Source organism: Cuculus canorus, chromosome 18 (genome assembly GCF_017976375.1).
Source record: "Cuculus canorus isolate bCucCan1 chromosome 18, bCucCan1.pri, whole genome shotgun sequence".
NCBI classification, from domain to species: Eukaryota; Metazoa; Chordata; class Aves; order Cuculiformes; family Cuculidae; genus Cuculus; species Cuculus canorus.
The window spans coordinates 7,842,176-7,859,361 of record NC_071418.1 but is presented as its reverse complement, the minus strand read 5'-3'; the positions used below and the strand labels follow the sequence as shown (position 1 = coordinate 7,859,361).

The 17,186-nt window shown below is 42.3% G+C and overlaps 1 protein-coding gene across 1 annotated transcript in view; it reads right to left on the bottom strand.

The window, feature by feature from the left end:
- Positions 1-17,186, bottom strand: part of GLP2R (glucagon like peptide 2 receptor) — a 32,251-nt gene that overhangs the window by 10,796 nt on the left and 4,269 nt on the right. Inside the window, exons 2-10 of the mRNA XM_009567096.2 lie at positions 15,916-16,009; positions 14,783-14,887; positions 13,223-13,344; positions 9,622-9,728; positions 8,266-8,422; positions 6,519-6,678; positions 4,465-4,525; positions 3,150-3,219; positions 1,738-1,826 (exon numbers count right to left, since the gene is read on the bottom strand). Coding sequence (XP_009565391.2) covers positions 1,738-1,826; positions 3,150-3,219; positions 4,465-4,525; positions 6,519-6,678; positions 8,266-8,422; positions 9,622-9,728; positions 13,223-13,344; positions 14,783-14,887; positions 15,916-16,009 — 965 coding nt within the window. The remainder of the gene's footprint in view (positions 1-1,737; positions 1,827-3,149; positions 3,220-4,464; positions 4,526-6,518; positions 6,679-8,265; positions 8,423-9,621; positions 9,729-13,222; positions 13,345-14,782; positions 14,888-15,915; positions 16,010-17,186) is intronic.

Genomic DNA, 17,186 nt, shown 5'->3' with positions numbered 1-17,186 from the left:
TGCAATGCAAGGAATTACTTGAATCTTTCAACTTTTAGCAAAATTATAAGCAGCGGAAAAGAGACTATTAAGCAAAACATTAGGCAATGTTAAATACAGGCACTGCTGTCAGTGACTGTCATCACAACAATCTCTCTGTAGCAACCTGGAGAACTGAGCTGAACTCGTTTGGACCTTGAATGTTGAGGGAAAATGGAAATATGCTTCTTGTTAGGGATTTAGTACTGGAATTTAATCATAGAAACATAGAATCGTTTGGTCGGAAAAGACCTTTGAGATCATCAAGTCCAGCCATACCTGTTCCCTACTAAACCATATCTCTGAACACCTCCTCCACCCATCTTTTAAATCCCTTCAGGATTGGAGGTTCAACCACCTCCCTGAGCAGCCTCTGCCAGTGCCTGAGAACCCTTCCAGTGAAGAAATTTTTCCTGATATCCAATCTGAAACTCCTTTGGTACAACTTGAGGCCATTGCCTTTCATCTTATCACTTGTTACTCGGGAGTACAGACCAGCACCCACCTCTCTACAGTCTCCTTTCAGGGAGCTGTAGACAGTGATAAGGTCTCCCCTCAGCCTCTTCTTCCCCAGGCTAAACAAACCCAGTTCTCTCAGCTGCCTCTCATAACACTTGTTCTCCAGCCCCTTCCCCAGCTTTGTTCCCCTTCTCTGGATGAACTCCAGCTCCTCAATGTCCTTCTCGGAGTGAGGGGCCCAAGATTGAACCCAGGATTCAAGGTACAGCCTCATCAATGCCGAGTACAGGGAAAGGATGACTTCCCTACTCTTGCTGGCCATGCTGTTTCTGATAGAGGCCAGGATGCCACTGGCCTTCTTGGCCACCTCAACCATCAGCCAACAACCCCAGGTCCTTCTCTGCCAGGCAGCTTTCCAGCTTCTCTTCCCCAAGCCTAGCGTTCATACTAATAGAAGGTTAGTAGTGGAATTTCCATCCCTCCTCCTCCTACCTAGTCCTGTTAGACAATAAAATAATTCATCCTAGTAAGACAGGACTGTAGGAGCAAAAAGGGATTCACAATGTTTTGACTAAAGATTCTAAGAACTGGAAAAAACTGGGATGGGAACTGCAGTTTCCGTTGATTCAAGTACAGTTTTCACGGCACCCCTGGCTCTTTGCAGAGCAGCCCGCCCCTGCTGTTCCCACAGAGCAGGGTGATGGTTGTGCAAAGGCCACGTCTAGGAGTTTACATAAGATGATGATATGCCATTGAGACGCAGGCCAAGAGAGCCCACACCAGAGCTTGCAAGCGTGCAGGCTGATAATGGTCTCATTTGGGTTGAGAAGATGACCAGAGATATTCCTGAGTCAACAATGTCTGCATTTGTGGAAAAAAAAGGTAGATCAGAAATGTTTATGTTGCTTAGGAGTGTTCCACAAATCTTCTATACCTCCTTTTCTTTTGAGGACCTTTTGTCACACTCAAGGGAAAAACATGTCCCAGCAGCAGAGGTGTACAGCAAGGACACCTGAGAGCGGAGAACCTTGAGAAAATGCCCCTAATCCTCAGCACGCAGGTGCTGACCTGCCTTTGCCTCTCAAGTAAGAAAAGGTTTCTGTTACCCTGGATGCCTTTCCTGTACCTTACTCCAAATATCTGTTACACCTGATGCTGGGAGGTAAATGTACAAATCTGCAAGGGCAAACTGGCAACCTTCTGACACTGAGATAGGAAAAAAAGGGGGGAGCTCGGGCTTCTTTGTTATTGAGTACATACCTGTATTTGTAGTCATGAAAGCTCATTTGCTGAGCTTTTAGTTTGGAAATCAGCATCCTGAGAATTTTTAAGAAGATGCCAAAGTTAACCTTGAAGAAAATATAAAGGGATTACTTGCAATAAACGCCGTGGCACTACTCATATAGCTATTAAAGAAATGTGAAATTGATATTAAACGCTTGTAAAACCTGTCACCAAATAGCTGGAATGAGTGGGAATAGAGGCAAGTTGTTACCACAGCTGCAACAGAGAGCACAGAGCAGCAGTGTTGGACTCTGCAGGTACCAGCTCTCTCCAAACCACACAGTTAACAGGTTTTCTACATTTAGATTATAAAACTCTTCTCCAAACGTTGACAGGTAAGCAGGGTGTGCTAAAAACCAGCAGTGATAGTAGTTCTTCAGGTGAAGAGGGCAGTCAGCCAGGCAAGGAAGCCCTGGGCATTCTCTTAGGAATAATTGACTCTTTTGTTAATTAAATCATGCTAACTTGGCTGACATCAACCTGCAAATATTTCTTTTTTAACGAGGCTTGCAAATGCCTGTGAGGTGTTAACTGTTTCACTTCCACAAGCCAAAAGTCCTACAGAAAAAAAAGTTGCAAAGTTGATAAATTTAGCATTGCCTTATTCAGCCTGATTTAAGTATACATTACGATGCATGATTTTCCCATGCAAAATTACATTTTAATTTTAACATAAAACCCTGATTTGAATCATACAATCATTTGGTTGGAAAAGACCTACGAGATCGAATCCAACCATACCTGTCCACTCTTAAAACATAGCCCTGAGCTCCTCATCTTATAAACACCTCCAGGGATGGGGACTCAACCACATCCCTGAGCATCCGCACTTTCTCTTTTTGGGAATTCAGTACTACTCTTCTTGCCTTCCTTTAGTGCAGAAGTATCACTGCTGGAACCCTAGACCTTGTTCTGTGTAAAGAATCAAACGCTTTCCATGCTATTCTCCCCAAACACGCACAGATGTAGTTTTAGAACATCACATGGCATTAAATGGATATTATTCCCTTTAAAATAAAATGAAAAAAAAAGACAAGTAAAGCATAAACAGATGGAGGCCCAAAGCATATTTCTCTTCTCTCCTTCTTCTCTATTTCTGGTCATATTTGATGTTCCATTCTCCTGGTATCTGATCTAATCCCTTTTCCTTAACCTTCCTATTTCAGTTTTCACTGTGCAAACAGCAATATTTGGAGAGGTTGTTACTGAAATCTTTGTTGTTTGTAGATAGAAAGGAAGCTATGCCATCCACCCACAGTAAGAAACTTCATTTGCAAGTTTTTCGGTCTCATCTTTTCTAATCTAAGAGTTGGATTATACTTGGAGAAAGGATCACAAAAGACAATCACACTGCGCATGATGTTAGGAACAGAGGAAATAGTTCTTACTGTAATGGAAAACAACATTGGTCCGCGGATGATCCACCAGATTCCCATGTGTTCATTTGTTCCCCAGCACCTGAAGGATAATTTAAACTACAATTACATTCTTTTAACTGATAAGAATTAGGAAGCTTTCCTAATTTACCTATATATTTTGAAAGGAAGCTGACAAAGTTTAACCTGTTCAGTGGTGCTCAGGACAAATGGAATGAAACTAGGGAAAGTCTCACCAGCAACTGCAACTGTATTTATTCTGAAGGTCTTTCCACCAGAGTGGTGAGAGAAGTTTCCTTAGAGTACAAACCAGAACCTTCTGGCAAACTCAGTCTTTGGATCCACAAAACAACTGTATGTGGCACTAAACCTTCATAAGGAATTAATTCTACTCAAATTAATCTCTTAAACTGGATACTGTGAATTATGACCATGGTTCTTGTCCTGCTAAACAGTATAAATACAGTTTCCTTGAAACTGTCTCCTTTTCTCCTGCTTTAACCTTCTAATATGTCCTATGCACATGTTGCTTCTTGTTAATTAGCCCACAACCCTGTATGATCCTGATTTTTCATTATAAAAACCCCTATAACATATGTCTATAAAAACATCTAACTCTATGAGACTGTAATTGTGATTTAATTCCTGATATTGTTGCTTAGTAATTAAACTGGTGTTCCAAACAGAACTGTCTAGGAACCATGAATAAAAAGGGGAATAAATGAAACCCTACATAAACCCCAAAAATCTATGTGATGTTGTTAACAGCATCATTGAAGACCAGAAGACTAGAAAACTGATGCTTACTTGTGCAAGTTACTCTTACTGATTCATTCACTGAATACATTCATTTAGCATCAGCTTTTAGTGGATATCAGCTTTTGTCATTATCTTCCATAAAATTTTTTTAAATGACAGTGAATAATATTTAAACTCCAAATGTAGACGGTCTCCAAGGAGAGCACTGGTCCCCTTTTCTTACTAATGAAGTGGTTTCCATGAAGATGTTTGTGCTGACAATTGACTTCATCTAACTGGATGAACATTGCGTGCAATAGCTTTCAAGTCCGGAACAGCGGATGGTCATTCTGCCTCTTGATTTATGCATAAGTAAATCTGAGAATTCCTAGAAACAGTTTAATGTAAAAGTACTAAAATGAACCTAGAAAATGTAACAAGAGATAATAGTATCAAGTATTAGTAGGTGCTGTATAATCTTAATACAATCTAGCAGTCGATACTTGTGTCATTTACATTCAAGGGCTTCCAGAAAAATTAAGCACACAGAAAGCCAGTGTTCTGAGGCATGTTTGAATACATAACCTACCCTGTGTTCTCCAGTTTTGATCTGCTTATTCCCCAAGGGCCCACGAACAGGATAGGAACAACTGAAAAGAAGAGGAGTCAGTTACAGCCCAGCTGTGCAGAACACAGGGGTGTCACAGTAGTGCGTGGTGCAAAGACGTAGGCTTTTCGGTCTCACGTTTAGAACAGTAGAAAAAAAATATCAACCTGATCCTGACTTTCCCCATTTGTAGTTCAAATACAAAATAAAATTTCATTGTAGAGTCGAATCTTACATTTTCAGACTGATATGTACGTATATTATACACATTATTATATATAATATATGTACATATATTATATAACCTGCCCAAATCTTCTAAATTCCAGACCCTGAGAACTGAAATTGGCACTCAAGGCCTCCTAAACACCCCAAGGCCCTAGTTGTTAATATTTTCCTTTATTGAACCTTTAAGTGTTTTCAGCAGAGGCATGGAACTCTGTCAGGTTAATTAAAACAACTGACGAAAGCTTTCTGGACCCCTTAAAGATAATCCATTGTCCCCATTCCCCTATTGTGGCCCTTCCCTGGAGATCATAGACTACAGACTGAAAAAAACCCTGAAATAAAGGATTTATTCCAGTGATGCACAGATGTGCAGGCACAAGCTTCCACCATAAGCAGAAGGCGCGTGAGGTACAAGAAGTAGGTGTTGATTCTCAGCCCAGTTACATGCAGGAGATTTTCTGGTGGATGTGGCAGAAAGGAAAGGAGATGTAGATCACAGGATACAGAACAGGATTTTGGGTCATGGGGAGAACTGGTGTTTGGCAATAGAGGGAATGGGCCAGAAACAAAATGCTCTCAAAGAGAGCCTAGTACAGCTTTTTGAGCAACTAAAACTGAATGACGTAAATTACTGTTAAACTGGCAGAGAGCTTGCCACAGCCTCGATAACAACCAAACATCTCCTTTAGACATCTACATGTTGTAACATTCCAACTGTAATGATTATAATTTCATTTTTGGCTGCCATTTGCTTCAGCTATTTATATTGGAGTTTGAATACTTTTTTAAAATCATACAGTTATAGAATGGTTTGGGTCAGAAGGGACCTCAAAGCCCATCCAGTCCCACCTCTTGCCATGGGAAGGGACACCTCCCACTGGATCAGGGGCTCCAAGTCCCATCCAACCTGGCCTGGAAACCCAGGGATGGGGCAGCCACCACTGCTCTGGGCAGCCTGGGCCAGGGCCTCCCCACCCTCACAGGAAAATATTTCTTCCTAAGATCTCATCTCAATTTTTTCATCATTCAGCTGAAACCTCTTCCCTTCCTCATCCTATCCCTGTACTCCATGATCAAGAGCTTCTCCTCAGATTCCCTGTAGCCCCTATCTGTACTGGAAGCTGCTCTAAGGTCTCCCTGGAACCATCTCTTCTCCAGGCTCAACACAGGTTAAATCATACCTCTTTATCCTTGGCTGATAAATTTGTCAAGCAGTACAGCACAGCAAATGTGGAATAAGTCATTTACTACTGTATAACATTGCTCAAGATGCCCAAGACCCTTGAAGACCACCACCTCAAATAACTTTTAGCCATGCACAAGAGAGAGGAAAAATATTATAATTAATTCTGGGAAATGTAATTTATGTGTATGATTATTCCAGGGATTCTAATGAATATACATGTGTTCTTGTAATAATAGAGGAACTGGCTGAGTGGTTCAGCGTGCAGAAATGGTATAGACTGATACCCTGTTCATCCACCACTGTCAATAAAAGGCTGGATGAATGGGGCATCTTAATACTAAGATGCTTCTTAACACTAAGTTGGTTTTAAGGAGTTTTTATTTTATTCCCTATTTTCGGTCACACTACTGTTCTCTCGTTAAACAATTTGCCCATTTCCTGCATCTGCAGGTCAAGCTGAACTGCAAGGAATGCATCGCTGCTGGTTTACCTTCGTAGAGAATCACTGATGTCAAAACAAATGAAGAGTTCAGATTTTTAGCTCCTTCACTACAAAATCTTTACCACTGATTGAAAAAAAAGCACCACTGAGTTAAGAACATGGAAATCGTTCTGTACTTACCCCATCCTATCACGATGTACGTCTGTAGCAGTCGTCTTTCTGAGAGTACAACAGTTATCAACAATGTATGCAGGTAAATTCCTTCTACTAAGAGCCAAAAGTAATTTGCCCCAACAAAGTAATGCATGAAGAACTGAGCAGTTCTGCAAATGATTACGATCTGTAGAAATGAGAGAATAGGAATCATTGTTGATCTTCATCAATGATACAGGCAGCGAGACTGAGTGCACCCTCAGCAAGTTTGCAGATGACACCAAGCTGAATGGTGCAGTTGCCACACCGGAAGGACGGGATGTCATCCAGAGAGACCTGGACAGGCTGGAGAAGTGGGTCTGTGAGAACCTCGTGAGGTTCAATAAGATCAAGTGCAAGGTCCTACACCTGGGTCAGGGTAATTCCTGATTTCAATCCAGGACGGGGAATGATGTGATTGAGAGCTGCCCTGCAGAGAAGGACTTCGGGTGCTGATTGATGAGAAGCTCAACATGAGCCGGCAACGTGTGCTCACAACCCAGAAGACCAACAATGTCCTGGGCTGCATCAAAAGAAGCGTGTTCAGCAGGGCGAGGGAGGGGATTCTGTCCCTCTATTCCTCTCTTGTGAGACCCCACCTGGAGTATTGTTTCCAGTTCTGGAATCCTCAATATAAAAAGGAGACGGAGCTGTTGGAATGGGTCCAGAGGAGGCTACAAAGATGATCAAAGGGCTGGAACACCTCCCATATGAGGACAGGCTGAGAGAGTTGGAGTTGTTCAGCCTGGAGAAGAGAAGGCTCTGAGGAGATCTTTATAGCAACCTTCCAGTACCTGAAGGGGCTACAGAAAAGCTGGAGAGGGGCTGTTCATGAAGGCTTGTGGGGACAGGACGAGGGGCAATGGGGATAAACTGGAGAGGGGCAGATTTAGACTGGACATAAGGAAGAATTTCTTCACCATGAGAGTGGGGAGGCACTGGCCCAGGTTGCCCAGGGGAGCTGTGGCTGCCCCATCCCTGGAGGTGTTCAAGGCCAGGTTGGGTGGGCCTTGGGCAGCCTGAGCCAGTGGGAGGTGTCCCTGCCCATGGCAGAGGGGTTGGAACTGGACGGGCTTTGAGGTCCCTTCTAACCCAAACTATTCTATGGTTAATATCTTGCAGGTAATTTTACTTGTTGCTACGGGCAAACATATTCATATTCCAACCCAAACTATCCTATGATTCCATGATTCATGCAATAACATAGAAGTGTACTTTATCCCCAGTGTTTGCTGTTACTCCATTATCTAAACAAGCATAATAAAATTAGCACATATTACTAATACAGAAAAGCCTTTAAACTATTTTCTTCTCTTTCATAACAAATATACTCTTTGATAAAATTGCCTTAAAAGCAAAATTTGTGTGCATTCAATTGTGCATTCAATACCAAGTGTGAATAAATATAATTATATGTCACACAAGTCCTAAACAGCCGCATAGATTTCTTCCTAAAAACTGCAGGTGTGAGTTGATTTTCTCAATTGGATGTTTCTAAATATAACTGACTATCTATTAAGCTGTTTTATCTATACAAGACTTCATATAAAGTCAATCTATTACAATCTATCAAATCAAAATATTTTTTTCTTGATTGTCCCAAGCTTTATCAGCATAAAAATGGCATTCAAAATCAACAAACACCCAAAAACTTGCTGCCTTATTGCAAACTTCAAAACTGTGTTATAGCCACTAGCAGCACCTATTTATCATTAGCAATGAACTAATAATTTACCTCAGGGCCGAGGTATAATATCCATCCGGTTTCGTCATTTGGTCTTTTGGAGTAAATATTGTAATATACTGTGTCTTTTATAAGAACTGCTGCGGCACGCAGGATAAAAGATGCAAATAAATTCATATGGATGTAGTTTCTTGTGCAGTGAAGTTTTCTGTAGGAGAAAAGATCATATATGAACCCATCAGGATATATTTAATTGGCAGAAATAAAAAAAAATATTGTTGTATTCATGTTGTTGCCATTGAGGGATTCTGCCTAGGAATTGCTTTTATAATGCTTAATAGGAAAATACAAGTTATTTAAATAACTGGAGGATGGTCACAAGTCATGTCCCCAGGGCTCGGTACTGGGTCCAGCCCTGTTCAATGTCTTTATCAACAGCCTGGATGAAGGCATTGAATGTACCCTAGGCAAGTTTGTGGATGTCACTAAGCTGGGAGGAAGTGTGGATCTGCTGGAGGGCAGGAAGGCTCCAAAGAGATCTGAACAGGATGGACTGCTGGGCTGAGACCAATGGCATGAGGTCCAACAAGGCCAAATGCCGGGTCCTGCACTTGGGGTACAACAACCCTGTGCAGCTACAGACTGGGGGAAGAGTGGCTGGAGAGCTGTACAGAGGAGAAGGACCTGGGGGTGTTTGTTGACAGCGACTGAACATGAGCCAGCAGTGGCCCACGTGGCCAAGAAGGCCAATGGCATCTTGGCTTGGATCAGAAACGGTGTGACCAGCAGGTCCAGGAAGGGGATTCTGCCCCTGAACTCGGCACTGGTGAGACCGCACCTCGAATACTGTGTTTGGTTCTGGCCCCTCACTCCAAGAAGGATGTTGAGGCTCTGGAACGTCCAGAGAAGAGCAACAAAGCTGGTGAGGGGCTGGAGAACAAGTCTTAGGAGGAACGGCTGAGAGAGCTGGGGTTGTTTAGCCTGGAGAAGAGGAGGCTGAGGGGAGACCTTATTGCTCTCTACAACTACCTGAAAGGAGGTTGTGGAGAGGAGGGAGCTGGGCTCTTCTCCCACGTGACAGGGGACAGGACAAGGGGCAATGGCCTCAAGCTGTGCCAGGGGAGGGTCAGGCTGGATCAAGAAAAAATTTCTTGTGCCCTGGCAGAGGCTGCCCAGGGAGGGGGTGGACTCACCATCCCTGCAAGGATTTAAAAGACGAGTAGATGAGGTACTTAAGGATATGGTTTAGTGGCAAATAGGTATGGTTGGACTCGATGACCTCCAAGGTCTTTTCCAACCTGGTGATTCTATTATTCTAAATCAGGAACTGAGCAGTAAATTCAATTACACGAAAAGAACAATGTACTAGGGTGTTTACTTTTAAAATGTGTGGAAATCTGTACTAACCTGAGTAAAGAAAGTATAAGGAGGGCTAACACCAGTGAGATGAGTGAAAAATAATATCCTATAGTGTACAATAGCTGTAATGTGGTGAGTAATTTATGTTCTTCTTCCTAGGAACAAAGGAAAAAGAAGTGTTACACACAGAGGCAGAGACTGAACACAGCTGAGACATTTTGAGTCCCAGTTCTCTGTATTGCAGGGCAGCCAGGGGAGGTTTGTGATGCCTGCTCCCTGCACTGCCCCCTGAAATCATTGAATAACAGACACTTGCAGACAGCCTTAGCTTCTGTTTAAGTCTGAAGGCACTTGGAGTGTCATTTCCCAATTGCTCCTGCACAAACACCATTTACATCTAATCATTGCTGTGATTGCATGCACCCAAGGGACCCTGGAGGTTTAATAACTCCAGAGATCAACTCGCTCTACCTGTACACACAAGTGCAATTACTCTGCCTGTGGCGTGGGGACACAGAGAGAGATCAGCTCTGTCTGTACAGCGTAGAAAGTCAGCTCTCCCTACAGTCAGTGAAATAAACTGACTTCTGCCATGAGCTCAAAGAAACAAAAATATTAAATTAGACTAGAGATGTCTAGAATGTCCTTGAATGACAAATACGCTGAAAAAACCAGAGATTTAGATGAGATACTAGGAAGAAATTCTTCATTATGTGGATGGGGAGGCCCTGGTCCAGGTTGCCCAGAGCAGTCGGCCCCATTCCTCGAGGGGTTCAAGGCCAGGTTGGATGGGGCTTGGAGCCCCGATCCAGTGAGAGGTGTCCCTGCCCACAGGTGCAGGGGAGAACTGGATGGGCTATAATATCCCTTCCAACCCAAACCATTCCAGGATTTTATAAGAACTCAGAGGAGCTTCATTTAACATTTCTTCTTGCAAAGTTTTTCCATGTAACTGCTTATGTCTACCTCTCATACCTTCATATTGCTTTTCTAGCTCAAAAAAAAAGCTTCTCTGCAGAGGGCACATAGGGATACAGGATATGACTTCCATAACATATATTAGACCTGCAAAGATTTCCTTGGAACCTGTGTCTTTTCCTCAGCGATGTTGCTGGTTTCATTGTGAGTCATCTTACGGCTCAGTGCCAGGGATTTTAGCACCGCCTTCCTGCCAGTAGCTGTCTCTAATTAATTCATGCTGACGAGAACTATCTGAGTAGCCTGGCTGAGCTGTTGCTCGCTGGTTGGAACCCTCTTGGAGAGGGTGAAAGTGCCCAGGGAGAGCAGTGTGGGTGCAGGGGATTCCCACAGCACAACCATTAGTCACTCTCCTCCATGAGAACATTCAAACAGGCATGAACCTAAGAAAAAGCATGAATTATCCTCTTAGCTGTGACAATTTTGCCATACCAAAGCAAGTGAAAACCAGCTGACTCTTCCGATATGCGCAGACACTACTGATACAAAAAGTGCTGGTAAATAAAACTCCCTAACACTTGTTTTGGAGTTTTAGAAAGCAAGCATCCTTCATCAGGCCAGGGCAACATGCAGGAGCGACCTCCATCAATCATGTGCAATGAGACAAGACCTCGTTACAGAATAGATTTCCCACTTACATGCATATGTATACATTTTCCCAGAAATCTTATGCTTATTCTATTACTTTCCAAGGTCTAATTTTAATGTTATGAAACTTTGCAACAGTCAAAACTCTTGTTAATTTGGAGCTGGCTCCAGCTCTGCTTGGCCTTGGCTTTAAGATCGATAAAAACTCCAAACAGAGGTGATTGCAGAAGAGACACCTGTTCAGCACAGAGCAGACTTCTCACTATACCATAACATTTTCAAAGAAAGAACAGTGTCTGAGAAACACCATTTTAAAGAAAACATGCTATCTGAGGCTATAAAAAAGCCAAACTCAATAATCAATGCCAATTTGATTATTAAGCAGCTATTCCTTTAATAAACGGTGCCGGGGTGCACAGGGGGTAACCCACCTAATGTGTCCAAGTAATCAGACTGGTTGCACGGTTTTCATACTGATTAAACAGACACATCCACATAGATTCCCGGAAACATATTACATGTCCGTTGTTTTTCCAGGAATTTATTATCATAGTTTGTCTTGTATGCACACCACAGTTTCTTTGTGTCTTCAGAAGCCTCTGATGGTCTTTATGTTATCTCCATCCTCACTGTGTCCTCTTGGTGAGCTCAGGTGTGTCCTTTGTTCCTGCTGGGGGACTGACCTTTCAATACTTGATTTGTTCCTTGTTTGAAATAGTAAACAAGCTAAACTCCTGTTACAACTACATTCTTTCTAACTGCAAGCTGGCCAAGATTTGATTGTTATTATTCTTATTATTGCTTAAGCTAATTCATTCCCTTAACATTTATTCCTTCCTTCATATCAGAGGGACATTCTCTTTAACTTGCAGAGAACACAACTGCTTAAATGAAACTTAACTGTACTTTAGCCTAAATGAAAATACTCCACTTTGAAATATTGCATATATTGTCTCACTATCTCTGGGTTATTCCCAACATCCCAAGGCTTTCCTTTAATCCCAACACACAGGTACAAACCCACACTTTGTGTTGGTAGGAAAGCTGGTTAAAGCTTTTGGAGAAACTGTCTGCTGTCACATGAGAAAAAGTAATGCTTCTCCCACCCACACGTTTGTGATCTAGAACGGTCAACAAACTCTGGAAAACTCTCAGTACTTATGAATATTTATCACATTTGTATAAATAAACTGTAAGTTTAGAACTTCATGTACTCTCTACATAAAGAGTTTAGGAAAAATTCTTAGTACATGAAGGCCCTGAACTAGTGGTGTTCAATAATATTACTTAGTAAACAGTAACAGTGCTCAGCCAAAAAAGTACTAAAAAGTAAAAGATACTCAACAGTAATAGTGCTTACCTAAGAGACTCAAATTTTGACATCAGCTCAGCCGAATTCTATGATAAAAGATGTTAGAAGAAGCTGAAACTAGATGAGCCGAGCAGGTTACTCTTGTCTGGATCTCTGCTGCATTAACTGCAAGTCATTGCTCAACTGTGCAAGCAGGAAACAGGATCAGACCCCTCACTCACCTCTGAGCGCTGCCGAAGTGAGAATATCTACTTTGCTTTTTATTGAGCTCAGGAGACCTGTTTTCCCCTGCTGACAAAGCCCATCGCTCGGGCTGCGTGCTGGACCAGACCAGGAGGGTTGGCACAAGCATTGAGATCCATCCTCCAGCTGTGATTACCCAAATGCCAAAGGACCAACTAAAGGCTCAGGAAGGGCAGGGAATGAAGGTGTTGGGCCTTGGCAGACAACAGTGATTTGGAGGAGATGATGGGATGCTTTGAATTGAAGTTATTTGCTTGTCCAGTTGGAGTCTTTTGCCATTTCATTAGGACACCTTCAGCACATGTGAGCTCTGGACTCTGAACAGACAATTTGAGGCATCTAAAGCAGGAATTCCCCTCTGTAATCTTTCCTCATTTGCTTCTTCTAAATAGAAGAACAGGTTTCTATTTGGTAATCTAAATGAAATCGGAACATCTTTTGCAGTTATTCACTGTAAGTATTTTATCAGTCACTCAAGAAGGGATTAAGGAGATTAAAGTATTAAACCATAATAGAAAACATACTTACATTTTTTTTGAAATGATTTTTCTCAGAACATTCTAAACTATCGCGCCAAATGTCTGTGGAGTTTTCCCTTGTTTGCCAAGTCCCATCATCCAAGCAGACTCTGTATACATTTCCTATGCTTCCTGAAAGTAAACAGAGGGTTAGTCTGAAAGGTCAAAATAAAGATTTCATTTTTCATACAGGTTTTAAAGATTTCTCCCTTAAACCACAGCCACAGGCACCCCCAACCCCCACTCAAAAAAAAAATAAATAAAAGCCCATTTTCTTTTGGTTTTTGACATTATATTTTTCATATTTAAGTAGAACAAAGTAGGAATGCAATCTAGCAGACTTAAATTCATGGTATTTACAACAAATGCATAATTCCTATATCCAAAAGATTTATATATACATCCATCTCTGAGGAGACTTTATAGCAACCTTCCAGTACCTGAAAGGGCTACAAGAAAGCTGGGAAGGGGCTGTTTACAAAGGCTTGTGGGGATAGAACGAGGGGGAATGGGGATAAACTGGAGAGGGGCAGATTTAGACTGGACATAAGGAAGAATTTCTTCACCATGAGAGTGATGAGACACTGGCACAGGTTGCCCAGGGAAGCTGTGGCTGCCCCATCCCTGGAGGGGTTCAAGGCCAGGTTTAGCCAGAAAAATTAGAAAGAGATGAGTCTCTATACATGAAGGGAAGGAAGATGATTTTAAGTTTATTATGAAGAGCTGAATTTTTTCTAAATTGTTGGCAGAAACAGTTGTTTGAGAGACTAAACAGAGGCTGGGTCTCATTCTGTTTAGCAGCACAAAAAAAAAGAACAAATGATGGCATTACAGAATAAACCATGTGCGTGGTAGGTTGGAGGAAGCTAGAATAAGCAACCCATAGCAGTGTCTCATTAACTAAAGGACTCGGACACAATTGGTCCTTCCAAATGGCATTAGAAATGCAGCTAAGAAAGGCTGTGTAGCAAGATTCAGAAATGTTAGGCTGTGGTGAAGGGAATGTTCTTTCATTCCTTTGGGAGAAAGGGAATGCTGTTTGCTTTTAGACAGTTTTGCTCCTGCAGATTTGCTCTTTTTCCCATTCCTAAAAGCCTCCCTGCTCCACTTTCTCCAGGAAAAGGCTGCTTGGAAAGCCTGTTCACCACAGCACTTGCTGATGGTGCGGTACGTCCTACGTTAGGGCTGACTGCTTGGACTGCCCTTTGTTTGGCTTTTCCAGCTTTCTGAGAGAGAGCTTCATGCCTCAGGTCAGTAGGGACCCCAGAAAGTGAACCCCAAATCTGTTACTACCAATAAAGGTCTGACAGTAGGGCTACGTGATCCTGGAAATGTTGCTGTACAGCAGACAATAAGGAGCTGCAACAAGCACAGATGGAGAAAATCAGTATAAAATTAAATATCAACAACAATTTGTGGCTCTATTCAGAAAAGAGGTGAAAGAGGCAAAAAGAAGTGAGACAAGAAAGCCCTTAGGCACTTCAAAGGACTCTGTGAGAAGATATACCAGCACCGTCTTCAGCTGGATTCACTGCACAAACTTAAAGAAAAGTTACCGCTTTCACATTACCGTTCTCCAGCCAAGGCAAATACGAGGGACAGGGAACAGAGACATTTCCTGGGGGTGAGTAAGGCCAGCAAACAAATTGATCAAATGTTCCATTACAATAGGTTCCTGGGGAGAGAGGCAAAATAGAGGCTTTACAGAAAGCTGTTCAGACACTGGACAATCATGGAAACCTGCAAACAAACTTTGGGCACTCCCTGTGCAATGCTGAGTGCAGAAATGACTGCTGCCCTTCTTCCCTGAATCTCCACCACAGCTGCAGGTGTTACCCACCCCTTTATGAGATAAGGGTGCTGCTCAAAATCAACTGAAAGAAGGAGGAGAGGACAACGTAGCATTTCCAAAATGTCAAAGGACAACAAAAAGAAAAACTCCAGGAGCAAGTTTGTACTTTTCTTGGTACTCGTGTCCTGTTACTAGAAAGCATGTGCCTGTGGATGATGAAGCTTCCTAGAAGGTGGATTTTACTGGAGGTAAGAGTCTCCCAGCTTTGTTATCATACTGGCAATACCATAGGGGCAACCTGGTCTCTGAGTCTTTGCTTGTTAACCTGATGACTGTATCACAAAATGCACGAGCAGTCGTGTGAGAAGAGAGCAGCTCCTGCTTTGACTACGCAGAACCCAGACTGTGGCTCACCCCATGTGTTTTGTGTTCGTGTCTGCCAAGGCTCAGTTTCTAAAGCATAGAGATGGGAGATATATTCTTTCTCCTGGATGGTCTGTTGTCCTCTGGCTAGTATAATTTCCAGGAAAATGGGTTTGAATTCCTTCTGGCTGAGTAGGGAAGTGAAAACTGGTCTCCTTCATCCAAAGGACGTGGTTCTTATCAGTAAGAGATAGTAGCTACCTCTTAACCAAGCACTCAGTACCTCACCATAGTGGTAGCTCAGCACCATCTGTTCAATGTTTCATTTCTCTATATGATCTTGTTTTACAAGTAGGAACTTGATATGTTTCAGGACAAAGAGAGTCATCAACTTCATGACTGCGTGTTTGTACATCTCGTTACAGCTGATTGCTGTACATTCAGAACTTATGAACAGACACACGCTTCTGAAAAGCAAATAAAACCATATGTGCATATTCATCACTATTACTGAACATGTTGCTCTATTATGCTCTTTGTTGCCTTACCAGTATCTACAGTTGATTCCCGCAGCATTTTCAAGCATTCTTGTTTATATTTGTTCCATCCAGTAGTGGTTTTTTCCAGCAGAGATCCTTTGGCCTGTGAGAGAAAATACTGCACATGAGGAAAACCAGTTAGAGCCTTTTGGTATTTTAGTGGAAAGTTTCCGTCCATTACAAGAAACTGATGAAGAGATGGAGAAGAGGAGAATGGAGAAGGAATAGGTAAGCAGGAAGGTAAAGACAGAACCCTTCCTTCTCCAGAAGTATTCCTATGGTGCTGTATTACCACAGAAATCCATTCAAATTGCATCAAGTCCCTTTTAAAAAATCCACATAGATATATTGTGACCTTCCAGGACCTGAAAGGGCTACAAGAAAGCCGAGGAGGGAGTGTTTACACTTTGTGTATCCCTACACAAAGACTTGTAGGGATAGGATGAGGGCGAATGGGTGTAAACTGGAGAGGAGCAGAGTTAGACTATATATATATATCCATCTCCGAGGAGAATTTACAGCGACATTCCAGTACTTGAAAGGCCTACAAGAAAGCTGGGAAGGGGCTGTTTACAAAGGCTTGTGGGGATAGGATGAGGGGGAATGGGGATAAACTGGAGAGGGGCAGATTTAGACTGGACATAAGGAAGAACTTCTTCACCATGAGAGCGACGAGGCCCTGGCCCAGGTTACCCAGAGCAGTGGTGGCTGTGCCATCCCTGGAGGTGTTCCAGGCCAGGTTGGATGGGCCTTGGGCAGCCTGAGCCAGTGGGAGGTGTCCCTGCCCATGGCAGGGGTTGGAACTGGAGGGGCTTTAAGGTCCCTTCCAACCCAAACTATTCTATGATTCTATTTAATTGCCAGGACGCATGAGTGTGCACCAAAAACACAGGCATTTCATTCGTCACTGTTGAAAATTGATACTTATCTTCACAAATTTTACAGTCTTTCCAGGCTTTTTAGAGTCAATTTGTGCAAGTCTCCTAATGCTTCTCATGTGTTTATGTTTCTTCTAGATTAATTTATGAATCTCATTGATGATAATTCTAAGGGCTGTTTATTTTTAGAGAACTTCTAAAGATAACCAAGCACATCTGGTTGAGTAGTATAGTAAAAAAATTAATAAAAGAGTAAGCAATACTATTTAGCTACTGGCACCTTCTCTCCAGTGCTCTCGGTACTGCTGCCCAGCACAAAGATCACGTCTCCTCCAAGAGGTGCAATTGTGCCATAGATATCTTTCTTATCCTCTTTTATTTTTTTTTTTTTTAGAAAACACA